Consider the following 27,468-nt stretch of genomic DNA (forward strand, 5'->3'; position numbering starts at 1 on the left):
GGATTTACACAAATTTTGGAAAAAATAACTTCATGTATTACAGTATCTCAGATTCACCATTCTTTCTCTCAGCCTTTAACAGGGTCCAGTAACATGTTTCTATACCAATTTCATCCATTTTCAATAAAGGGGAAAATGGAGGGTGGATATTTAACAAGATGCTAACATTTTCAGACCTCCTCCTCCCCTCAGGGTTGCAAACTTTATGGTGAATTCAACTCCTTATTCTACTCCTGCATTGTACCCAGGCAGGCCTCAGCCCTAGGTGATGCTAAGGGCCAGGGGGTGGTCTGAGCATCAGGAGTTGCAGTTCTCTGACCCCAAGTGATTGGCCTGCATCACCAGAAGAATGAGCAACCGCTGTTCCCAGTTCATTGTTCCCTCTGGGCAGCCGCTTCAGTGTGTAGGGCAACAGGGATACACAAATCCATGATTTATTGATTGCACTCATTTCAGTCAGTGTCGATGGGGGAAAAATATAGGACTGTGGTACTCCCAGGTTCTCTCAAGGATGCAATCGTTTACAGACATAGAAAACAAACTTCAGAAAGGGCGGGGGAGGAAAGAGAATTTAGGAATTTTGGATTAACAGATACACACTACTATATATAAAATAGATAAACAACAAGGATCTACTATACAGCACAGGGAACGCTACTCAATATTTTATGTTAATTATAACTTAATGGGAAAGAATCTGAAAAACAATGGATACATGTACACACACACACACACACACACACACAAAACCAAATCACTTTGCAATACACCTGAAACCAACCACAACATTGTAAATCAACTATAATTCATTTTTTAAAACATCAGTGTTCTAATCATGAGGAAAGAAAACTGAAAAAAGGAATGCACTGTTGACCTGTTTATATAAAACTCCAATTCCTTGTCTCAAAACCTCAGTCTTTTCCTAGAGCAAAAATCCCTCTTAAAATATTTTTTTTTAATTTTTTTATTAGTTGGAGGCTAATTACTTCACAACATTTCAGTGGGTTTTGTCATACATTGATATGAATCAGCCATAGATTTACACGTATTCCCCATCCCGATCCCCCCTCCCACCTCCCTCTCCACCCGATTCCTCTGGGTCTTCCCAGTGCACCAGGCCCGAGCACTTGTCTCGTGCATCCCACCTGGGCTGGTGATCTGTTTCACCATGGATAGTATACATGCTGTTCTTTTGAAACATCCCACCCTCACCTTCTCCCACAGAGTTCAAAAGTCTGTTCTGTATTTCTGTGTCTCTTTTTCTGTTTTGCATATAGGGTTATCATTACCATCTTTCTAAATTCCATATATATGTGTTAGTATGCTGTAATGTTCTTTATCTTTCTGGCTTACTTCACTCTGTATAATGGGCTCCAGTTTCATCCATCTCATTAGAACTGATTCAAATGAATTCTTTTTAACGGCTGAGTAATATTCCATGGTGTATATGTACCACAGCTTCCTTATCCATTCATCTGCTGATGGGCATCTAGGTCGCTTCCATGTCCTGGCTATTATAAACAGTGCTGCGATGAACATTGGGGTGCACGTGTCTCTTTCAGATCTGGTTTCCTCAGTGTGTATGCCCAGAAGTGGGATTGCTGGGTCATATGGCAGTTCTATGTCCAGTTTTTTAAGGAATCTCCACACTGTTTTCCATAGCGGCTGTACTAGTTTGCATTCCCACCAACAGTGTAAGAGGGTTCCCTTTTCTCCACACCCTCTCCAGCATTTATTGCTTGTAGACTTTTGGATAGCAGCCATCCTGACTGGCGTGTAATGGTACCTCATTGTGGTTTTGATTTGCATTTCTCTAATAATGAGTGATGTTGAGCATCTTTTCATGTGTTTGTTAGCCATCTGTATGTCTTCTTTGGAGAAATGTCTGTTTAGTTCTTTGGCCCATTTTTTGATTGGGTCATTTATTTTTCTGGAATTGAGCTGCAGGAGTTGCTTGTATATTTTTGAGATTAATCCTTTGTCTGTTTCTTCATTTGCTATTATTTTCTCCCAATCTGAGGGCTGTCTTTTCACCTTACTTATAGTTTCCTTTGTAGTGCAAAAGCGTTTAAGTTTCATTAGGTCCCATTTGTTTAGTTTTGCTTTTATTTCCAATATTCTGGGAGGTGGGTCATAGAGGATCTTGCTGTGATTTATGTCGGAGAGTGTTTTGCCTATGTTCTCCTCTAGGAGTTTTATAGTTTCTGGTCTTACATTTAGATCTTTAATCCATTTTGAGTTTATTTTTGTGTATGGTGTTAGAAAGTGTTCTAGTTTCATTCTTTTACAAATGGTTGACCAGCTTTCCCAGCCCCACTTGTTAAAGAGGTTGTCTTTTTTCCATTGTATATCCTTGCCTCCTTTGTCAAAGATAAGGTGTCCATAGGTATGTGGATTTATCTCTGGGCTTTCTATTTTTTTCCATTGATCTATATTTCTGTCTTTGTGCCAGTACCATACTGTCTTGATGACTGTGGCTTTGTAGTAGAGTCTGAAGTGAGGCAGGTTGATTCCTCCAGTTCCATTCTTCTTTCTCAAGATTACTTTGGCTATTCGAGGTTTTTTGTATTTCCATACAAATTGTGAAATTCTTTGGTCTAGTTCTGTGAAAAATACCGTTGGTAGCTTGATAGGGATTGCATTGAATCTATAGATTGCTTTGGGTAGAATAGCCATTTTAACAATATTGATTCTTCCAATCCATGAACACGGTATATTTCTCCATCTGTTTGTGTCCTCTTTGATTTCTTTCATCAGTGTTTTATAGTTTTCTATGTATAGGTCTTTTGTTTCTTTAGGTAGATATACTCCTAAGTATTTTATTCTTTTTGTTGCAATGGTGAATGGTATTGTTTCCTTAATTTCTCTTTCTGTTTTTTCATTGTTAGTATATAGGAATGCAAGGGATTTTTGTGTGTTAATTTTATATCCTGCAACTTTACTATATTCATTGATTAGCTCTAGTAATTTTCTGGTAGAGTCTTTAGGGTTTTCTATGTAGAGGATCATGTCATCTGCAAACAGTGAGAGTTTCACTTCTTCTTTTCCTATCTGGATTCCTTTTACTTCTTTTTCTGCTCTGATTGCTGTGGCCAAAACTTCCAACACTATGTTGAATAGTAGTGGTGAGAGTGGGCACCCTTGTCTTGTTCCTGATTTCAGGGGAAATGCTTTCAATTTTTCACCATTGAGGGTGATGCTTGCTGTGGGTTTGTCATATATAGCTTTTATTGTGTTGAGGTATGTTCCTTCTATTCCTGCTTTTTGGAGAGTTTTAATCATAAATGAGTGTTGAATTTTTTCAAAGGCTTTCTCTGCATCTATTGAGATAATCATATGGTTTTTATCTTTCAATTTGTTAATGTGGTGTATTACATTGATTGATTTGCAGATATTGAAGAATCCTTGCATTCCTGGGATAAAGCCCACTTGGTCGTGGTGTATGATTTTTTTAATATGTTGTTGGATTCTGTTTGCTAGAATTTTGTTAAGGATTTTTGCATCTATGTTCATCAGTGATATTGGCCTGTAGTTTTCTTTTTTTTTGTGGCATCTTTGTCTGGTTTTGGAATTAGGGTGATGGTGGCCTTATAGAATGAGTTTGGAAGTTTACCTTCTTCTGCAATTTTCTGGAAGAGTTTGAGTAAGATAGGTGTTAGCTCTTCTCTAAATTTTTGGTAGAATTCAGCTGTGAAGCCATCTGGTCCTGGGCTTTTGTTTGCTGGAAGATTTTTGATTACAGTTTCTATTTCCTTGCCTGTGATGGGTCTGTTAAGATCTTCTATTTCTTCCTGGTTCAGTTTTGGAAAGTTATACTTTTCTAAGAATTTGTCCATTTCATCCAAGTTGTCCATTTTATTGGCATAGAGCTGCTGGTAGTAGTCTCTTATGATCCTTTGTATTTCAGTGTTGTCTGTTGTGATATCTCCATTTTCATTTCTAATTTTGCTAATTTGGTTCTTCTCTCTTTGCTTCTTAATGAGTCTTGCTAATGGTTTGTCAATTTTGTTTATTTTTTCAAAAAACCAGCTTTTAGCTTTGTTGATTTTTGCTATGGTCTCTTTAGTTTCTATTGCATTTATTTCTGCGTTAATTTTTAAGATTTCTTTCCTTCTGCTAACCCTGGGGTTCTTCATTTCTTCCTTCTCTAATTGCTTTAGGTGTAGAGTTAGGTTATTTATTTGGTTTTTTTCTTGTTTCTTGATGTAAGCCTGTAATGCTATGAACCTTCCCCTTAGCACTGCTTTTACAGTGTCCCATAGGTTTTGGGTTGTTGTGTTTTCATTTTCATTCGTTTCTATGCATATTTTGATTTCTTTTTTGATTTCTTCTATGATTTGTTGGTTATTCAGAAGCGTGTTATTTAGCCTCCATGTGTTTGAATTTTTAACAATTTTTTTCCTGTAATTGAGATCTAATCTTACTGCACTGTGGTCAGAAAAGATGACTGGAATGATTTCAATTTTTTTGAATTTTCCAAGACTAGATTTATGGCCCAGGATGTGATCTATTCTGGAGAAGGTTCCGTGTGCACTTGAGAAAAAGGTGAAGTTGATTGTTTTGGGGTGAAATGTCCTATAGATATCAATTAGGTCTAGCTGGTCCATTGTTTCATTTAAGGTTTGTGTTTCCTTGTTAATTTTCTGTTTAGTTGATCTATCCATAGTTGTGAGTGGGGTATTAAAGTCTCCCACTACTATTGTGTTACTATCAATTTCCTCTTTCAAACTCGTTAGTGTTTGCCGTATATATTGTGGTGCTCCTATGTTGGGTGCATATATATTTATAATTGTTATATGTTCTTCTTGGATTGATCCTTTGATAATTATGTAGTGTCCTTCTTTGTCTCTTTGCACAGCCTTTATTTGAAAGTCTATTTTATCTGATATGAGTATTGCGACTCCTGCTTTCTTTTGGTCTCCATTTGCATGAAATATTTTTTTCCAGCCCTTCACTTTTAGTCTGTATGTGTCTCTTGTTTTGAGGTGGGTCTCTTGTAGACAGCATATATAGGGGTCTTGTTTTTGTATCCATTCAGCCAATCTTTGTCTTTTGGTTGGGGCATTCAACCCATTTACATTTAAGGTAATTATTGATAGGTGTGGTCCCGTTGCCATTTACTTTGTTGTTTTGGGTTCACGTTTATACAACCTTTCTGCATTTCCTGTCTAGAGAAGATCCTTTAGCATTTGTTGAAGAGCTGGTTTGGTGGTGCTGAATTCTCTCAGCTTTTGCTTATCGGTAAAGTTTTTGAATTCTCCTTCATATCTGAATGAGATCCTTGCTGGATACAGTAATCTAGGTTGTAGGTTATTCTCTTTCATTACTTTCAGAACGTCCTGCCATTCCCTTCTGGCCTGGAGGGTTTCTATTGATAGATCAGCTGTTATCCTTATGGGAATCCCTTTGTGTGTTATTTGTTGTTTCTCCCTTGCTGCTTTTAAGATTTGTTCTTTGTGTTTGATCTTTGTTAATTTGATTAATATGTGTCTTGGGGTGTTTCACCTTGGGTTTATCCTGTTTGGGACTCTCTGGGTTTCTTGGACTTGGGTGGCTATTTCCTTCCCCATTTTAGGGAAGTTTTCAGCTATTATCTCCTCGAGTATTTTCTCATGGCCTTTCTTTTTGTCTTCTTCTTCTGGGACTCCTATGATTCGAATGTTGGGGCATTTCACATTGTCCCAGAGGTCCCTGAGGTTGTCCTCATTTCTTTTGATCCTTTTTTCTTTTTTCCTCTCTGCTTCATTTATTTCCACTATTTTATCTTCTACCTCACTTATCCTATCTTCTGCCTCCGTTATTCTACTCTTGGTTCCCTCCAGAGTGATTTTGATCTCATTCATTGCATTGTTCATTTTTAATTGACTCTTTTTTATTTCTTCTAGGTCTTTATTAAACATTTCTTGTATCTTTTCAATCTTTGTCTCCAGGCTATTTATCTGTAACTCCATTTTGTTTTCAAGATTTTGGATCATTTTTATTATCATTATTCTAAATTCTTTTTCAGGTAGATTCCCTATCTCCTCCTCTTTTGTTTGACTTGGTGGGCATTTTTCATGTTCCTTTACCTGTTGGGTATTTCTTTGCCTTTTCATCTTGTTTAGATTGCTGTGTCTGGAGTGGGCTTTCTGTATTCTGGAGGTCTGTGGTTCCTTTTTATTGTGGAGGATTTATCCAGTGGGTGGGGTTAGACGATTGGCTTGTCAAGGTTTCCTGGTTAGGGAAGCTTGCGTCAGTGTTCTGGTGCGTGGAACTTGATTTCTTCTCTTTGGAGAGCAATGGAGTGCCCAGTAATGAGTTTTGAGATGGGTCTATATGTTAGGTGTGACCTTGGGCAGCCTGTATGTTGACGTTCCAGGCTATGTTCCTGCGTTGCTAGAGAATTTGCATGGTATGTCTTGCTCTAAAACTTATTGGCTCTTGGGTGGTGGTTGGTTTCAGTGTAGGTATGGAGGCTTTTGGATGGTCACTTATTACTTAAAGTTCCATGTAGTCAGGAGTTTTCTGGTGTTCTTAGGTTTTGGGCTTAAGTTTCCTGCCTCTGGATTTCAGTTTTATTCTTCCTGTAGTCTCAGGACTTCTCCAACTATACAGCACTGATAATAAAACTTCTAGGTTAATGGCGAAAAGATTCTCCCCCGTTAGGGACACCCAGAGAGGTTCACAGAGTTACATGAAGAGGAGAAAAGGGAGGAGGGAGATAGAGATGAGCAGGAGGAGAAAAAGGGGGACTCAAGAGGAGAGAGACAGATCTACGCAGCTGTCTTCCCAGAGTGTTCTCCGTATCTCAGACACCTACAAAGATTCACAGAATTGGATTGGGAAGAGAAGGGGAAAGGAGGAAATAGAGGTGTCCTGAGGTAGAAAACAGAGAGTCAAGATTGGGAGAGAATAATCTTCGGTTTAAAAATAGGGCTTCTCTTCCTTTTTTTTTTGTAAGGTTATAGTGTATTGAAAATGAAAATTAAGGAGTAGTAGAGGAGTACTAGAGGACTTTAAAAGAATAAGAGAAAAAGAAAAATAGAAAAAAGAAGAGAAAAAGGAAAGAAAAAAAAGAAGAAAAAAAAAAGAGAAAAAAAATTTTTTTTCCTAATTAAAAAAATCGTAAAAATCTATGAAAATGAAAGTGAAGGAGTAATGGGGGAGTAATAGGGAATTTTAAAGGAAAATAAAAGAGAAAAAAATAAAAAAAGAAAAAAAAATTTTTTTTTTCTTCCTTAATTAGAAAAAAAAAAAAGTAAAAATATATCTAGGAATTTGTCTGGAGCTGTTGCAGTCAGTGTGTGTTCGGCTCAGTTTCAGATAGTTCCTCGTTCCAGCTTACACTTCTCGATATCTATAGGGCCCTTCCGATGTAGTCCGTGTTTTCTACGGGGATTTTAATCTGTTGCATCAGTCCCTTCTGAAGCGGTTCCCTTTGTTTATTTGGCTTCTGTTTGCCGGTCTCTTCAGAGCCTCATTTCCGCCCTGACACAGGCAGGCAGAGGTGGACTCTTATTCAGGTAGCTAGTTCCGTCGCTCTGCGGGGAGGGGCTGGTGCTGCCGGGAGGGGCTGTCGCTGTGGGGACAGGCTTGCGCCGCGGGGACGGCCTGGCGCTGCCTGGAGGGGCTGACGCTGCCCTCTCCGTCTGCGCCGCTCAGGCTCCCGGCTGTTCTATATGGAGTGCGCCCCGCGCTGTGCGAGGTTCCAGACCTCGGGTGTTCCACAAAAGCGCGGAAGGAAAAGCTGCGCCTGCTCTCTGTGCCTTCCCCGTCAGAGCGGTCCAGGCAGCCAGGGGCTTGGTGGGCGCACTCTCCCCAGGTGTGGCGCGCCCCCTCCCTTCCGCGGACCCAGTCTCAGTTTCTGCTGGCGCCAGTCGGGTGCGTGCGCCTTCTGCCCTCCGCGTCCCCAGCCCCAGTCCCGCCCGCGCCGGCCGGGTGCCTGCGCCCTGTGTCTCGCCGCGACCTTCCCCTCCCCCCTGCCTTCTGCCTCCGGCGGGGCTGGGCTGGTCCGTAGCCTGCGAGCTCTTCTCTGGACTTTCTCAGTCCCTTTGTTCTGCAAACGGCCGGCAGTGTGTTCCGGCCGGTTAATTTTCTCTCTCTCTTTTGATCTCCCACAGTTCAAGTTGGCCACTCACAGAAGCTCCCTCCGATTGTCCTCAGGGCACTCAGGCCCGGACCCTACCCCAAGCAATGCCGCCTAAGACTCCCTTCCCGGGACGGATCTCCGTCCTTAGCTCTTTTGTCTCACTTTTTATCTTTATATTTTGTCCTACCTCCTTTCGAAGACAATGGGCTGCTTTTCTGGGCGCCTGATGACCTCAGCTAGCGATCAGAAGTTGTTTTGCGAAGTTTGCTCTGCGTTCAGTTATTCTTTTGATGAATTTGTAGGAGAGAAAGTGGTGTCCCCGTCCTACTCCTCCACCATCTTGGCTCCTCCCCCCTCCTCTTAAAATATTTTTAGTATCTCTCCCACAAATGGAGCTACCTAGGCCATAGTTGCTTCACCTCTAATGCTATTGACTTGGTTTGTAATTTTTTATTAGATTTTATTAGATTGAGCTGTTCCCAGGGCAACCAGGAATAAGTTCACTTGCTGAATCCCAGAGCTAACAAGTCAGTTGGCAACTGATGTCTTGTTTCACTTAGTTTCTTTGTGCTTGCAGGAATATAAAATGCTCCTGAGTTCTGCCAGTCCCTTTCCCCCCTTTTTCTGCCTGTCCATAAGGACTCACTGACGTGTATACTTTTTTAAAAAATGGCATTCACTTCATTTTAATCCTGTTAATGAACCTTGAGATTTTTCTTTCTTGTGAATAATAAAGTATCAATCAACATTCACAACATTCCTTCACATTTACACTTGTCTTTCCAAACTTATCCTCCTATATAAAAGGAATCTATTTGTGTCTGTCCTTTTTATTTCATTTATTTATCCACTGTAAGACTCTGCTACTAAAGTATAGTTTTAATAGAAGAAAAAAAAAGCCTCCATTTAATTTCTTGCATTAAATTATGGTGAAAACTCAGTTGCTCAAATCTCTCCTCTGAAGGGTGATGTCCTGGTTGTTGTTTATTGTGAGACATCCCAAATGAATTAAGAGATTTCCATACTAGACATTCACTCTTGTTTCATCCAGTAAGGGCTACTTCAGCTTATACTCAAGTCTAGCACAAAACATAGGTACACCCATCCCCAGATGATCTTATTTTTACCATATATACCTATGTGTATCCCTCCAAAACAAAAGACATCTAAATCTGTAAGATCTATTTAAAATATACTTGCTTGATCTAGGACAGAAGTCTCAAGTTGAAGCTAGTTTTTTCCTTCAAATCCCAGGGTCCTCAAGAGCAGGGAAGGCTCAGACTCTACCTCCCACACATGGTCCCCAGTCTCCTTGAAGCTGGGACTACCTGACTCCAGAAGGTCCCGTTTGTGGTTCATGAGGCCTTGTGCACCATTCTTGTCCCACATGGAGCACCTACAATTCTTCATAACAGATTTTTTCTTTTTAAGTGATCCCTATGGTAATTCACCAATAAGGGTCAGCTTGGGTCGCCATGTTGTTATAATCAGTACAAGAACCAAACATGTGACTCCAGTGTTCTCCCACTTTCTAAACAGACTTTCTACTTTATACTTTCGTTTAATAATCTAGTGAGTGAAAAATAACATCGATATAGGGCTATCATAATTTGAGCTTAGAATTCCTGCTGTAAGTCTGATAGGAGCTCACGTGTATGTTATGGTGACACTTTCACATACTGTGTCACTGCCTTCCTGCTTTAGTATCATGTTAGACTCACACCTCTCTGCGGGTACCTGACATGTGCCAAAATGCAGCCTGCACTTTCTCTGTGATGCTTAGACACCCTCTGTTTGGCCCAAGGGGGTGCTCGTTAGCCCTTTTAGCATTCCTGCTGAGGTCTTTGAGAGCAGCCTCATTTCCTTGCAGGTGTAAGGTAGACCAGGCCCATCTTAAATTTTTTTTTCTTTTTTGTCACAGACATTAAATTGCATGACTCTTTGAATTCATGGCGAATAATATTAGAAATTAGATTCTGTGATGAGAGCTATATGTTAGATTGACCCCACCATGACTGGTAGAAAGGAAGCATTCGGTATGATACCGAAAAGAAATATTACTTAAAGCACATAGTGATCAAGACTTCTTTTTTATGAAGAACATGAATTTAAAGTTCACAATGATATGTCTAGTGTAATTTCAGCCTTACTAATTTTTCTGCCTTATTAAAACATGAGCACTTGTGAAACTATTTTTACTCTTTGAGGTGACAGGTTTCCTGTTACACTGTATTGGGCTGTCCTTTCTCCATTTATTTAAAAAGCACTTAGGGGATCCCTTCAATATATCCTTTCCACCCTCTGGTTTCATGGCACATTTTTCTAGTGTATTAAGGAAGATCTTAAAAGTGCATAAACAGGTATATATAGAAGCATATTGATTATTAGACAGTGATAAATTACCAGGAATTTCTTTACTGCTTTCAATCAAGATTCTCTGTTCCTCTGAGTTTCCCTCTCACTGCAGACTCTGTAGATAACATAGTTACTTCTTCAGGTTTCTGAGAATCTTTCATAGTCAAGCAGTGATTCCCTCCCAGTATAAAGAGGAGAAATCCACTGCAATATTCTTTTTGCTACTATTGTTGTTTAATTGGGATATAATTGATACACAACACTGGTATACTCTGAGACAACTTGGCATACTCTTATTGAAAAACAATTACCATAGTAAGTTTAGTTGATATCCATCACCTCTTATATACATTATTATCATTTTTTTCCTTGTGACAAGAACTTTTAGGATTTACTCTCTTAGAAACTGTCAAACATACCTACAGTAGTGTTACCTATAGTCATGATGTTATATATTGTATCCCCAATGCTTATTTATCCTAAAACTAGAAGTTTATACCTTTTAACCAACTTCATCCAATTCCACCACTCCCAGTCACTTGTCTTGGTAACCACAAATCTGATATCATTTGCTATGAGTTTGAGTAGTTTTAGATTCCACATGTAAGTGAGATTATATAGTATTTGTCTTATTTCACTTAGCCTAGTGCCCTCCAGGTCCATCCATGTTGTTGCAAATGGCAGGATTTCCTTCATTTATGGCTGAATGACATTCCACTATACCACATTTTTCTTTATCCATTCACTTCTGTTGATGGAGTTAGGTTGTTGCCGTATCTTGGCAATTGTAAATTGCTGTACTGAACATGGAGAGTATGGATATCTCTTTGACATAGTCTTTTCATTTCCTTCAGATAAATACTCAGAAGTGGACTGCTGAATCATATGTTAGTTCTATTTTAAATTTTTTGAATTTAAAATACTGTTTTCCATGCTGTTTTCCACAGTAGCTGCACTTATTTCCATTTCCATCAACTGTGCACAAGGGTTCTTTTTTCTCTGTGTCTTTGCTAGCATTTGTTATCTCTTGTCTTTTTGATAATAGCCATTCTAACAGCATAAAGTGATATCATAACATTTCCCTAATGATTAGAGATAATGAGCACCTTTTCATGTAATTGGCCATTTGTGTGTCTTTTTTGGGAAAAAAATGCCACTTCAAGTCCTTTTCCCATTTTTTAATGAAGTACTTGGAGTTTTTTTGGGGGGTGGTGTTGTTTTGATTTTTTGTTTTGTTTTTTCTTGCTATTGAGTTGTCTGAGTTCTTTATATGTTTTGGAGAGTAACCTCTTATTGGATTCATAATTTGCAAATTTTCCTCCATTTCCATTTTGTTGATTATTTGCTTTGTTGTGAACAAATTTTTATGTTTGATATAATCCCACTTGTTTTTAATTTTGTTGCATTTGCTTGGGGTGTCATATCCAAAAACAAATTAAAAAAAAAACATTGCCAAGACTTGTGTTAAGAGGCTTTTCTCTAGGTTTGCTTCCAGGACTTCTGTGGTTTCAGGTCATACATTCAAGTTTTTAATCCATTTTGAGTTAATTTTTGAGTGGCATAAGATCATTCTTTTACATGTGAATGTCCAGTTTTCCCAGCATTGTATTGAAGAGGCTGTATTTTCCCCATTGAGTATTCTTGGCTCTCTTATCAAGTACTGGTTGGTCCTGTATGCATGAGTTTACTTCTGGGCTCTTAATTCTGTTCCATTCGTCTACTTGTCTGTTTTTTTGTCAATACTATACTGTTTTGATAAAGGCTGTAATATAATTTGGTTCCATACAAATTTCAATATTATGTTTTCTAGTTCTATGAAAAATGCTATTGGAATGTTGGTTGGGAATGCACTATGTCTATGGATGACCTTGGGTAGTATAGATATTTTAACATCTAATTCATGAACACAGGACACCTTTCCATTTATCTGTGTCTTTTTCACTTTCTTGCATTATTTGTCTTGTATTCTTCAGTGTAAAAGTATTTTACCCCCTTGGCTAAATTTTTTCGTAAGGTGGTTGTTGTTTGATGTTATCATAAATGGGATCGTTTAATTTCTTTTTCAGCTAATTCATTGTTTGCAGTGTTCTTTTCTGTACCAGATTATCACATCACACTCCCACTGGGGAAATGATTGATTGATTTTTCTCCAACCATTGAAGGAGTCAAATATTAGCACAACTGAGATGTAGTGTTGCTTATTTTTGTGTGTTTTTTCAAATTGTAAACCATGCTTGACATTTCTGAGCCAGTCACTGTCTTCCTCCTCCTCTTCTCACAGGTTCGGTTCAGTTTAGTTCAGTTGTTCAGTCGTATCTGACTCTTTGCAACCCCACGAACTGCAGCACGCCAGGCATCCCTGTCCATCACAAACTCCCGGCACCTACCCAAACTCATGTCCATTGAGTCGGTGATGCCATCCAACCATCTCATCCTCTGTCATCCCCTTATCCTTCTGCCCTCAATCTTTCCCAGCATCAGGGTCTTTACAAATGAGTCAGCTCTTCACATCAGGTGGTCAAAGTATTGGAGTTTCAGCTTCAGCATCAGTCCTTCCAATGAATACCCAGGACTGATGGGTGGACTGGGTGGGACTGGTTGGGTCTCCTTGCAGTCCAAGGGACTCTCAAGAGTCTTCTCCAACACCACAATTCAAGAGCATCAATTTTTCAGCACTCAGCCTTCTTCACAGTCCAACTCTCACATCCATACATGACCACTGGAAAAACCATAGCCTTGACTAGATGGACCTTTGTGGACAAAGTAGTGTCTCTGCTTTTTAATATGCTGTCTAGGTTGGTCATAACTTTCCTTCCAAGGAGTAAGCGTCTTTTAATTTCATGGCTCCAGTCACCATCTGCAGTGATTTTGGAGCCCCTCAAAATAAAGTCAGTCATTATTTTTACTGTTTCCCATCTATTTGCCGTGAAGTGATGGGACTGGATGCCATGATCTTAGTTTTCTGAATGTTGAGCTTTAAGCCAACTTTTTCACTCTCCTCTTTCGCTTTCATCAAGAGGCTCTTTAGTTCCTCTTCACTCTCTGCCATAAGGGTGATGTCATCTGCATATCTGAGGTCATTGATATTTCTCCCGGCAATCTTGATTCCAGCTTGTGCTTCCTCCAGCCCAGCGTTTCTCATGATGTACTCTGCATATAAGTTAAATAAGCAGGGTGACAATATACAGCCTTGATGTACGCCTTTTCCTATTTGGAACCAGTCTGTTGTTCAATGTCCAGTTCTGACTATTGCTTCCTGACCTGCATACAGGTTTCTCAAGAGGCAGGTCAGATGGTCTGGTATGCCCATCTCTTTCAGAATTTTCCACAGTTTATTGTGATCCACACAGTCAGAGGCTTTGGCATAGTCAATAAAGCAGAAATAGATGTTTTTCTGGAACTCTCTTGCCTTTTCGATGATCCAGCCAATATTGGCAATTTGATCTCTGGTTCCTCTGCCTTTTCTAAAACCAGCTTGAACATCTGGAAGTTCACGGTTTACGTATTGCTGAAGCCTGGCTTGGAGAATTTTGAGCATCACTTTGCTAGCGTGTGAGATGAGTGCAATTGTGCGGTTGTTTGAGCTTTCTTTGGCATTGCCTTTCTTAGGGATCGGAATAAAAACTGACCTTTTCCAGTCTTGTGGCCACTGCTGAGTTTTCCAAATTTGCTGGCATATTGCATGTAGCACTTTCACAGCACCATGTTTTAGGATTCGAAATAGCTCAACTGGTATTCCATCACCTCTGCTAGCTTTGTTCATACTGATGCTTCCTAAGGCCCACTTGACTTCACATTCCAGGATATCTGGCTCTAGGTGAGTGATCACACCATCGTGATTAACTGGGTCATGAAGATCTTTTTTGTACAGTTCTTCTGGGTATTCTTGCCACCTCTTCTTAATCTCTTATGCTTCTGTCAGGTCCATACCACTTCTGTCCTTTATTGAGTCCATCTTTGCATGAAATTTTCCCTTGGTATCTCTTATTTTCTTGAAGAGATCTCTAGTCTTTCCCACTTCTCACAGGTAGAAGGCACTAATTTTAATGTGCCTTTCTCCTCTTGCCCGGAAAGCTTTGCTGTGGTTTCTTGCAGCTCTAGTTGGTTTTACTGTCAGTTCCAATCGGTTATCCTATCAATGTCCGTGTGATTAATTTACTGTCTGTATAATGGGGAGAAAATAGGCCAGGTATTGCTTCCTCTAAGCAGGTCCTGGCTTCTATTCACAGATCAGAAGAAGAGACTTTTTGTCCTCAAAGAAAAAAAAAATATTTTTCTTTTTGACAGAAGAATTAGTTGGTAGCAAGAACACTTAGACTTAAGCTAGGGTTTTGAAAGCAGCCATGTGAATCACACTGCTCAAGTGTTAGATGATTCAGAACAACTCTAAGAGACATTGTAGATGTAGGGGGGAAAGTGGGGTGTTATCAGTGAGAATGCAGGAGGGCCAGGAATGTAGAAACCATGGTGAGAGTGAAGATTGGAAGTGACTGAGTGGGGACGGGGTGACCAAGTAGTGAGAGAAGAAAAGTAAAATCCCTCCCTTATCATCTGTTCTGTTTTCTGCACTTAACGTCATCTCTTCCCAGGCCTTATAAAGCCCAGACTGGTGGGAGAGGGAAGGCCAGATTGCAGGTGACACCGCTCAGGAAGGGTCTAACTGGTCTTAGATCCATGAAGTTGGGTGCAGAGACCTAGAAGTCATGGGCCTGGACTCTTTTTAAACCAAGTCTGAATTGTCTAGAGCCCTCTCCACACAGGTTTTGCAACAGTTATCTGTGTCTTCCCACCTGTCACAATCATGGCAACAGAGCTAAGAGACCAAGAGTTTTAGCTCAACATGAGTCCTAGAACTTTCAAGGACAAGGGGCTGCAACCATGTTTGTTCTTTGCTTTGGTAGGATTCTGGAGAAATGCTAAAAGAAAAATCAGCCACTGGTCCAGGATGAGGCTTCTGAGAACAGGGAAGTACTTGCTGACTGTAAGCATCACATGGATTACTTATATGAAGGATCCACTGTGGCTGGGAAGGTCTCAGAAGGGTGATGGCTCTTAAGCCTGGCTATGTGTTAGAATTACCTAGGATTCCTGCTGCTGCTGCTAAGTCACTTTAGTTGTGTCTGTCCCTGTGCGATCCCATAGACGGCAGCCCAGCAGGCTCCCCCGTCCCTGGGATTCTCCAGGCAAAGAACTGGAGTGGGTTGCCATTTCCTTCTCCAATGTGTGAAAGTGAAGTCGCTCAGTCGTGTCCGACGCTTAGCGACGCCATGGACCGCAGCTCACCAGGCTCCTCCATCCATGGGATTTTCCAGGCAAGAGTACTGGAGTGGGGTGCCATTGCCTTCTCTGGACCTAGGATTCCTAGGACTCATCAAAGACCTATCAAATAAGAGTCTTAGGGAAATAGCCCTGCCTTTGGGGCTGGTTTTTTTTTTCCCCCTTGCTTTGTTTTCATTTTGAAAGCCCTACTAATGATTCTGATGGATATCTGGGATTGAGGTGCAATTCTGTATGATCAACCCATGAGAGGTTCTGAAGACCCATTGCTTCTGAACAGTGTGTGGTCCACAGACACATAGAACAGGTACTCCTAATACTTCCTATCTGTCCACTGGCTTGAACATACACACAGAACTCTGAGAATCAGCTTCTCTACCTAAGGCCACTTCATACACTTCAAGGAAAGATCAGGCTTTTGTGTGTTGTTTTTCTTGGAAGTGTAAAGTTGGCCCTAGGCTTATTTTCTGGATGTAGAGAGAACAGGATATATTTATCTCTATGCAACAAGATCATAATTGGAATAGTGCAAGGAGGTTGGAGGGATAAAGGAAAAAGAAGTTGTGTTGATAGAGAGAGAGAAATAGGTTAAAGAGTGCAGGGGAGAAGGAGGAGAATCGAATAACAGAATATACTTAAGTTCATTTTCTTCCTCATAGCCCATATGAATAGAGGTATTTGCACACAGTAGGACTCAATAGTGGTTTTATAATAAAAACTAACTCCTATTTTGTTAATTCCCAGGATGAATGGTGATATTTTTTCCCCCTAGGGACATAGTAGATTAAAGATAGTATTTGATTTTTCATGTCAGGAAAAATCTGAAAATCTCCTTTTCGATTTTTGTTGGAAATATTTGTTATTCATTACCTTGGGTGAAAGGAAATGGTTGAGCAGAGTTTTTGGTGCCACTGGCCTATCATTTCATCAGAGACATGATGGATGATGAGGATGTGTGGTTCATATAAAAACTAGAGCAGTGACTGGAAAACAGACCTGGCTGACAGGGGCCTTTCATGTAAAGAATGGACTTGGCAACGTCAGGTTCTTACAAATCTGTTAGTGAGCTATGGGAGAAAGGGGGGAAATTAATTCAGAGAAGAAAATAATTGCTTCGCCTCTTTCAAGGTATACTTGTCATCAGTCTAAATGTCATTAATACCCTGACAAATATCTCCTGTCAATTTGCTCCTTTAAAAGATACATAGGAAATAAGTTCGAGCTGCCACCCTGGCTGTCTGGTGTCTTCCTTCTAAGAAGAGCACAGATGCGTCTAGAATGACCCCATGCTCAATTTGGAGGCAGTCCCATGGCCACCTTCGTCCCCCTCAATGAAGAATGCTTATCCTCCTGTTTCACAATCAGCATTTGTAAAATCCCCGCCCAAGTGGGAATCTCCAAAAGTCATTTAGTTATTTCCCCACATGTCATGGGTCGGGAAAGAGAGGAGAGATAACAATTGGATGTGTCCACCAATCTCAAAGAGCCAGGACCCTTATTTTTAAAGACTTGAAAGACAGAAGATTCCTCAGTTGCCTTCAGTCACAAGTACAGGGCCCAAATCTGTACTGTCCACAGGCTCCTCCTTCTCATGACTTGAAGTGCTCCCAGGAAATTATGAACTCAGGGTCATCACAGCAGCTCCCCTGCAACCCCTAAGTCATCTGAGCCATCTCGGATTTTCCTTACCTGTTCAGCCAGATGTGTGCAAAACAGAAGCCCTGTAAGCACTTGCCTCAAAGAAAATACCTTCTTGCCATGCAGGTTCTTGTTACAGATGATGCATAAGACCCAGAACTTACAGTTCCTCACATCAGGCTCTGGGCTTTCATCCTTTTGTCCTGAACTGTTTCCATGTGGCAATGAAATTAATGACTTGAACAAAAATGAGTGCCCAAATCCTTCGCACTGAGGAAGAATAATTCCAGGTGCATCCATGAGGGAGGGTTGGCTGAATTCAGTGAATTATAAACTATAATAATTTGACATTTTATGGTACAAACTATGGTACACTTGGCATTCAGTGCTCGGTCGGGGGATGGATTATTTGGGTTTTGCTTTTATTTTCTCTATTTAAGAAGTGAAAGAAATTAATGATACTAGCCTGACTTGGTGCACAGCTTTTGGAGCATCCTTTCCTTGGGCTCTGGGATATGCAGTGGTGGGGAGCAGGCAGCACTGAGGGGGTGTGAGGTGGGCCTCCCTGGAGTCACAGTCCCCCTGCTGACCTTGAGGGTAGAGCATGGCCACAGACAGAGCACAGACTGCCATAGGCCCTCTGCAAACCAGTTTCAGCCTTTTCTCTTTGGAATCGTGTTGTGCCTGCAGCCTGTGAACTGTGGGCCTGTCTTGTCATTAAGGCAACTGGGGAGACGATCATGATCATTGAACTTGGGAAAGAGGGAGATGCTGCACTTCCTCCTCTTTCCTGAACTTCATTGAAATTCTGTTTCATGATTTCAGTTTTTAACAACATCCCTAGAGGCCCATGAAGGATGCCAAGAATGTGGCTTCCTTTCATGTGTGTTTATCTTAAGGGCCTGCACTTTCCTGGTTGAGTTGGCCCAGACTCACTTAGAAGGTTTCTTACAGGAGAAACCTCATTAGGGGACTCCATCCTGATGCTGTTGCTTTCTCAATGGCCAATGTCTCAGAAATCTTTGACTAAGAGTTTTAGATCCAGGTTAATTATCTTTTTACAAGTGGAAAATCAAGGTATCAAATTAAGAGAATGATACCTTAGACTTTTTATAATGTCTTTGTAGCGTGAAGTAGGGACCCAAAAGCTGGACTTGGCGATTACCTGGCTGAAGAATAGAGTAGCTGATCCAGAAAAAATGGTGAAAAGAAAAGGGTTTAGTGTCCTGCATTGGGTTTTTCAGGATTTCACATATAGGGAGGGAATTAGGATGCCTGGGATGTGCTTATAGAATTGCTGTTGGCATATTCCCTGGCTCTGACTCCAAATCACAAGTCAAACTAATCTGTACATGTGCCTTCCTACCTCGGCCCTTTCTAAAGTCCGGTATGCTACTTAAACTGTCATTAAAAATGGCAAGTTGTCTCTGTGACCAGCAGTTTCCAGTCTAAGACCTGTTTGGAAAATGCCCCATTAGTTTCTTTGGTGCCGCTTGAGCTGGCAGTTCCCATCTGTCCCACTGATTATGCAGTTCTGTCAACCTCTCCCAGAAAAGTAGGGTGCTTAAGTGGAGTCTTGGGAATTTAGCCAGAGGGGCATGATGGCTTGTAGCAGTTGGGGAAGGTGGTCCTAGAATCTGATGGCTGGTTGAGGCAGCCTTGGAAGCATAGAATAGTGTAGAAACCAAGTCTCTAGGAGCAAGGATGGAGAAAGAAATGGCAACCCACCCCAGCACTCTTGCCTGGGAAATCCAGTGGACAGAGGCACCTACAGTCCATGGTGGGCTACAGTCCATGAGGTCGCAAAGAGTTGGACACAACTTAGTGACTAAAGGGCAAAAGGAACAAGGATGGAGTCCAAGGTGAAGGGTCCACTAAGAGCCGTCAGAAGAGCCGGTGTGTTTGAGATCCAAGCAAGAGTGACCCCCTGGGCAAGAAATTTCCCCCATGGAGTCTGGGCTAAACCTGAGGGAACTCAGGAGAACAGAGGTGTCTTGGATAAAGCCTGCCTTTCTGGGCTTTCCGTCCAACACCAGGGTAGGGCTAGACCAGGGAGTCAGTGCCTAATTGCTAGCATGCCAGGTATGCTTTGCCAGCCACCTTTCAGGCAGGTAAAGTCATTTACAGAGAATCCTGGCAAATTAATCAGACCTCAAGGAACTGAAGTTTTAAGAAAGAACACTTTTGTAGCCCTCTGTTCCTTAAAAACACATGCAGTACAGTGTTGTCCCCCATGCACACACACTTATTACTGAAATGATCTTTTAGTAGTGGTGCTAGAGAAAAATTGGGAAAAGCAAAGTCTGGTGGCTCTGCACCTAGTCAAATGGCTATTTTATTTTTATAGGTTTCCTTATTATTCTTGCATATATACTAATAGTGGAAGGCATTTTGTGCTCTGCCTTTTCCACAGTGGTCTATCAGAACAGTCTTCTGTGTTTCTAGACACCTCTGTAAATTATCTTCTTTAATGGTTGCAGGATAGAACAGCCTGAAGAAGCCCCATGTTTTACTTGATAATGTTTTTCTTCTGGATATTCAGATCCTTTCCAGGTTTTTTGTTTGTCCCACTATGATGCTTTTTTCACAACAGTACCCATACTGTTTGGCTTTTTAAAAAAATTACTCCCAGAAGTAGGATTACTACAGCAAATGTTATTGACTTCTTTATGTCTCTTTTTATATATCACCATATTGCTTTTCAAAAGAGTTGTACTCAATGCCACCTTGTACAGGGTAGCACCAGCGAAATTATAGCTCTGATGGCATTCAGACTTTTTCTCCATTTTTGAAAATCTACTTGATAAAACATGATCCATCAAAGTTGCTTTAATTGTCTTTCCTTTTGTTACTAGGAGGAATAAAATCTCTGCCATATGTTTTAATTTTATGCCTGATATGAATCATTTATTCATATCCTTTGCCCATTTCTTTATTTGATGCTTTTTCCCCTACATTTCAATGAGATGTTCATCCTTTTGTCAACGTGATAACAGAGAGTTTCTGCAGTGTATTAAATGTTGATGCTTCCATTGTTCTGAAGTTTAGTAATCTTGGTAAAATCCTGTCTTTTATTTCGAGTTTATCTGTTGCTTCAGAGCATGGAGAAGTATTAGGTCTATAAAAGAATATGGACTGTTTATTACATGCTAGTTGTCATAGAATTTAATTTTAAAATGAATTATTTAACTGTTACCCATCCAAAATATATCTTTTATATTTCCTGTGGATCTTACTGAATACTTTTCTGTTTTGCTATCCACATATCTAAGAGACATTTACTTAATAATCGTGTCTTCCCCTCATTGTACTAAAAAATCTGCTTTATTATGTGCTGCGTTTCAGATTTGTTCATGGACTCTCTGTATTGTATTACATTCTTCTTTTGAACCATTACCAAAATCAAGGAATTAATTTTGCTTCTTAACATTTCCTAAAACGTGGTTCCTTTTTAGAATAAAACTTTCTTACTGTTTATGTTTGCAGATGAATTTTAGTGATTTTGTTGAATTCCAAGATACCTTACCGGAATTTTCTTTAGAACTACATTGAATCTGTAAGTTCAGTTCAGGAGACTAAGCATTAGCAAACACTAGTATTCTCATTCTATAACAAACTACACCTTTGCCTTTCACCAAATCAAGTTTTGTTTTATAGAGCAAAAGTTTGTGGTTTCATTTTGAATGTTTAGCTCAACATTTAGGTAAATTCCTTAAAATTTTAATGTTTTGTACCAATGGTGAATATAAACTTTCGCTATGTTTTCTAACTGAACATATTCGGTTCCTTGCTTTTACTTCTGCTGCTAGATGCTTACTAGTTTTTTGGGTTTTGTTTTTGTTTTTTTTGTTTGTTTGTTTTATTATTTACTTATATGGCATCATTGTTACTTCGTTGTCACCTGTGTCAAAGGAAACCTCCTCGGTGATGTAAAAGACCTCCGTGTGTTCAGGAAATGTTGCTCTGTGACCTTCTAGCAAGGCCTCTTTCTTTGATGGCCTAAAAGAATGGGGGTGGGTAGGGGGAGGAAGGAAGGTGGAAGTACATACATCCCCACCCAGGAAGTAATGTCATGCCTTACCAGCCTTCCAGGAAGTATCCCCCCAAAGCTTTCACAGCTTATGTTAGATCCACAAGGAGTCTTTCCAGATCCTGGGACCCCTAAGGTGGAGTCTGGGGTCCCAGATTATAAAAGAAGGTGGTATAAAGATCTGATAGTCTTGAAACATATGTATGGCTGGAGAGAAACAGAGTTACTCTCCCCTTTGTTGCCGTATCAGGTTTATCTTACTGGGTGACAGTGTCCTCTGGGAACCATCAAAAGAAATGTCAGTGACAGAATCACTTTTGCAATTACAGATGAGATGATTGAATTAATGATCTAATGGAACATTTTACTGTAGGACATGGCATCAGGGCACTTTTGCTGGCTTCTCCCCTTACTCCACTCCAGTCCAATGAAATGGTACCATATATTCTCATTCTGCCAATGATGACAGCCAAGGTCACTCCCAGCAGAGACGGGACTGCCATCCCAATAAAGTCTCACTAACTTGAGGCCTGGATCCCCCTTATGAACAGACCCAAGAAGTCTTCTTTGTGACACATCATTGCTTTCCTGAGATGTTATCCAGAATTAATGTCAAATAATGAAAAGATTTGGTAGAATTTGTAGTTAGACTCAAGTTCAAATCCACATTCACTGCTCACAAGCTGGTCCTAGGAGAGTTTGTCTTTTCCCATCTGTGCAAAGGAGACAAAAGGACCACCTCATCCAATTATTATTCATGCATTCAGGAAATATGAATATGAAAATGACATTAGTGCTTGCTTGCCAGGCACTGATAAGTCATATAGATGTGACAGAGAACATACCAAAGACTCAGGGAGCTTATGTCCTCAGGGGAGAGAGGGAAGAGAGATACATATCAAAAATAATATATAAGCTAATAAATGCCATGAGAAATAATATAGCAAAAAAAAAAAAAAATGTCCAGTAAGGGGGATTGTCTTTTAGGAAGGGTGAACAGAGAAGGCTTCACTAATTAGATATCTGAGCACAGAGGTGGATTCTGTGGGAATGAGCCATGAGAATGTTGAAGGAAGAGCATTTCAGACAGAGGGAAGCACATGTGCAAAGGCCCTGCAGGAGGAATTTGCGTGTCTGAAGAATAGAGGAAGGGCCACAGGGCTGGAGCAGAGTGGGTGGTGGAGACCCTCCTACTGGCCGGTGACGAGGTCAGATAGGTGGAGGAGACCAGATCAAGTAGGACAGGGATCACAACAGCAGGTCAGATCTAGCCTTTGCTTGTTTATATACAGCCCTCTAGGTGAGAAGAGCTTTTTAATTCATGAAAAAGTTGTTTAAAAAAGCAGACTATATCACTCGTGTCCTGCAACGCTCCAGTTCCTCACTGTCTGATCTTTTATAGAGAATATTTTGACAGTTCCTGATGCACAGCCTTAGAAGCCACAGTGTGAAAGGAGATCTTGAGGGGAGGGTTGAGTAAGAAAGTAATGTGAGGTGATTGACAGTCTTAAAAAGACAGCTGGGACTGCTGTGTTGGTTCAGACTATAACCAGAGTGGGTGCAGCGGGGAATGCAGTTAAGAGGCCATCGTTATAGCCTGGGTGAGACGGAGCAGTAGGAGGCACCAGACTGAAAGCAGAGGGGCGCTGGGTGGATAGAGAACATATTTTGAAGGTGGCACCGAAGGTGCTTTGGATGGACTGTGGCATGGGAGAGAAAGGAGGAAGTAAGGGATGATTCTAAGATTTTTCAGTCTATAGCCTCTCCTTAGGTTGTCTTGGAAACTGAACAAGAGAGTCATCTTTTCTGTCCTTAGGGTTTGATGCCTCCAGTTCTTTTACCATTTTGCAGTCAGGGTTACCTTCCTAAGGTACAGTTTTTGTTGTTCTCCATTCAGATGTCTCCCCCAGTGTCCCATTAGCTGTGGAACCGTCAGATGTGGCTCTCCATAGTCCAACAGCCCCAAGTCACTGCCAGCTATTTCCTTTGTTCCAACCCTAACCAGTGAATTGTCCACCAGTCCCCCCATGAACTTCATAGTCTCAACCTCCAACCCTTTGCCTATATGGGGTCCTTATTTTTCTTTTTTGTTACATTGTTAGATGTCAAGGATCCTACCAGAATATTATGGCCTACGTTTTTGATACTGTAGCTCCTAAATACCCTCATCACCTTCCTGGTCTATTCCTATTCCAATGCTGTTTGTCTTCCCATCTTAACAGCGATGTCTCTGTGTAACATGGGTTTTAATGCACAAGCCTGTCTCCTGCCAGAACACAGACAAGAAAATATTGTAACAGAGCACATAGTTAAATCCTCCCCTTTATTAAATTCCAGCTCTGCCCTTGGAACCTGTATGACTTTGAGCAAGTTACTTTACTTCTCAAAGCCTCAGTTTGTGCTTCTGTAAAATGGAGGTAATTCCATTGTCTCTTTGCAACACTAATCGAGAGGTAAAATGAGATGACTCACTATATTTCTTCTGTGCCTGCAATATGATCAGAGCTCATTTAATTGACACACTTGTGTCAATTCTGCTTCAGGAAGCTGAGGAGCTGGGACAGTATCTTTCTATTCTTCCCTGGTTTTGTACACAGTAGGCAAATGATTACATTATTTAAAAAATTAGGTGAAATGAGTCAGGTTTTAGACTTAACTCTGAGTTCAGTTCCCCCCACTGCCACATCGAGCTGTGTGACATCTAGGTAAGGCAAGAACCTTACCTCTGAGTTTTAAATTCTTCACATTCCAAGAGGATGAAATCACCCCTACCTTGAAAAGTTAGGAGAATAAGCTACGATGGTTGTAAAGCACCCAATGGTTGTAACGTGTGGTTTGTGCCAAGGATAGCGTTCTCTGAAATGATGATTTCCAGAGCTTCTGCAGAGAAAGCTCCTTTGCCATGCTACCACTGAAGCTTGATCATTCCTTAAAGCAGTGGTCCTCAAAATGCGGCTTCTGGACCAGCGGCACCAGTCAATGCCATTTTCCCCAGAACCCTTTAGAAACGCGTGTTCTCAGGCTCACCCCAGGCCTAGTAAAGCAGACACTGTGGAGTGGAGCCCAACAGTCTGTGTGTTAGCAAGGTGATATTCTCAGGCACCTAGGACCCACTGCCTTAGCAGAGGGAGGAGGTGGCTTGTGATGTCCCATACAAGCCCAGTGGGGTAGTTAAGTCACTCTGCTTTTCTGTTGGCATCAAAATAGAGGACATGAGGGCCAAGAATGTTAACCAGCATTGCCAGAGACGGGGAGCACAAGCCCCTTAGTGCCGCTCTGGGGTGTCAGCAACTCCTGATTCTTTACTTAACAATTCCTCACAGAGCTGACAGGAGCAAAGAAGAATTGGAGGAAAGTGTAACCCATGATAAACAATGGGAAGTATAGTTCACTTTGAGACACGAGACTAATCTGGGAGCATAAACCCACACCATAAACCATCACAAGCTATCAATTCACTTGCAGTAGTACAATTATACAGGAAGAATACCAGTGAGACTGACGAGATATGAAAACTCTTTCAGTATGACTGATTCTAAAGTAAGCTGTTGACACATTTGTAAACACAGCAACTAAAGTTAGTTCAGATGGTTTCAAGAAATCCTAAAACATTGCAAAGAACATTTAATCTTTTCATAGTATTAAAGTCTAGAGAGCATTTAAATATCTCTATAGCTATGGAAAAAGCACAGCCACATTTATATATAGTTGCTGGCTTCTTTTTAACGAGATACCACGTTTATTTTTTTCTTCTCTGTAGGCTCATGGTATGACATGAAAAGTCATCTCTTTGACAGGGTGATTCTGTTAATCCAAATTTAATCTGAATAGAGTTGAAATAGAAGTACTCTGCCTTCTTCCCCCCTTATTGTCTGTGGCCCTGAAGGAGGGTCAACACAGGAGAGGAGCAGACCCTGAAACCAGCCCTTGGGCTGCTGCTCTGAGGACATGAGCAGACTAACATATCATGCATAAGAGGTGCCCTTGGCTTATGGAAAGAAAATGTTAGAATTTCTCTTTATGATTAATTTTTTTATTCTGCCTTGGCTAGCCAACATTTTTTTTTTCTTTTTTTTGCCACTTTATTTTTTTAATTGAAGGATAATTGCCTTACGGAATTTTGTGGTTTTCTTTCACACATCAACAAGAATCAGCCATAGGTACACCCAGGTCCCCTCCCTCCCACGCCTCCCTTCCACCCCCCTCTTCATGCCACCATTCTAGATTATCACAGAGCCCCTGTTTAAGTTCCCTGAATCATAGAGCAGATTCCCATTGGCTATCTATTTTATATATGGTATTATAAATTTCCATGTTACACTCTCCATATTAATTTTTAATCTCAGGCTTTGAACTCTCTTTTTGTGTGTATTTGGGGATGGGCGCCTAGGCTCACATATTATTTCCTAAAAGGAGTGTGTGATCAAAAAACAGTGTGACTGCCTCTGAGGGCAAGCTCACTTGACAGGGAGAGATTTGGGTCAAAGGTTGAAAATGTTGATGCAAAAAAAAAAAAAAAAAAATCTAGAATCTTCTATAGATTTCAGTTTTCCATGTTACCTGGTCACCTGTCACTGGAATGCATAATGGTTTTGTCTCCTATCGTGTCAATACTCTTCAGTTCAGATCATGGTGTGCAAATCAAATAAAAGGAAAAGCAAGAGGCAGACACCAGTGGCTTTATGTGGGGCTGGCTCTTCTTCTTGGGCCTGTCCCGCTGCTCAGACTGCCGCTGAGTGGACAGCCAGAGAGGTGCTGGCTGGTGGGGCAGAGACAGGGCATAAATGGCCCCTTAACTGGAGGAGGTATCTATTCCCCATCACTGGTTACCCTTTTAAAGACCCGGATATCGGAGCCATCACTCACTGGTGAAATGAGGGCAAATAAGACCCATTTAAGTGAGCGAGGAGGAGACACAGGTGCCTTAAAAAGTCCACAAGGCACAGACTGAGTATATGATATGCCTTGTCCCGCCACCCCCTATGCTGCCTTTCTGTCACTAGGCTGTAGTTACATCACATTTGTTTCTCTCTCTCACTGGACGCTTCTGAGAAGTTTCAAAGGAAGGTAAGCGGTACCTATCTCATCCATGTGCTTTTCTGATAGAACAGCTCTGGGTTTCTGCTGATCCTGGGCAGGGGCCATTCTAGAGAAGAAGTTTGGCCCCGCTCACCCTCTCCCAAGGATGTTGCATGGCTGTGGTCAACCAGTCGCCCCCCCGCCTGTAGGCTGGCCACTCGCTTCTAGAATGAATTCCTCGGGAGCTTCGCCATGGGTCTTTCCTTTGTAGTGTGTCCTCCAAGAACGCTTTGCCCTCAGAGTGGCCACGCCTGGCCCGTGCTGACACTTCTTGCCCTCTTTCCCCACAGGCAGCGCAAGGGGGTGGCCACAGGACCCTGCTCTATGGCCACGCAATTCTCCTGCGGCACTCCTTCAGCGGCATGGTAAGTAAGCTCAGCTGGATCGCTCTCACCAGTCCAGGAGGTCGAGCAGGGAGGAGGGAAAGGGTGGGAAGCCAGCGAGTGTCTCAATCAGGTTAAGAAATCAGCGGGAGTCACTCGGAATGGAAATTATAGTACATTACTGTCTTAGTAACTTTCCTCACTCAGCAGTTGTACATCTGTGGTTGCTTAACATCTGACCACCCTCCTTCCCACTCCATAAGGGAAAGGATTATGTCTTTTTTTAAAAAATTTATGTAACTAAACCTAACTTGACCAAGTGTGGTGCTCTGATATACTAAATGCTTAGAAAATATCTGTTGAATGGATGATCAGATAAACCTGGAATAACTGATGACTCGCATGTGTAAGGATAACCAGCATAGGTGGAAAAGCAATCAAATGGGATTTTTGTGAAGTTTCTCTTTTACTAGCTAAAGGAAATAGGATGATATCTGGTCCTTCATTCCTGAATTTGAAGGTATTTTGTTAATCCAGAGGCAGGAGGCAGATAAAGAGCAGAGCAGTCACAGAAAGCAGATCAAGCTATAACTATTCAGGGATCTAGAACTCGAATTAACTGAAATGAGATAACTCAATATAACTTGAATTTTTTTTCAAGTTTTAATAAATGTAATTTGTAAAATTCAAATATTGCA

General features: G+C 41.0%; 1 protein-coding gene across 1 annotated transcript in view; it reads left to right on the plus strand.

Annotated features, from left to right (window-relative positions):
* Positions 1-27,468, plus strand: part of RYR3 (ryanodine receptor 3) — a 379,117-nt gene that overhangs the window by 37,297 nt on the left and 314,352 nt on the right. The window contains exon 3 of the mRNA XM_061158246.1: positions 26,738-26,812. Coding sequence (XP_061014229.1) covers positions 26,738-26,812 — 75 coding nt within the window. The remainder of the gene's footprint in view (positions 1-26,737; positions 26,813-27,468) is intronic.

This window comes from Dama dama, chromosome 12 (genome assembly GCF_033118175.1).
Source record: "Dama dama isolate Ldn47 chromosome 12, ASM3311817v1, whole genome shotgun sequence".
Classification (NCBI taxonomy): domain Eukaryota; kingdom Metazoa; phylum Chordata; class Mammalia; order Artiodactyla; family Cervidae; genus Dama; species Dama dama.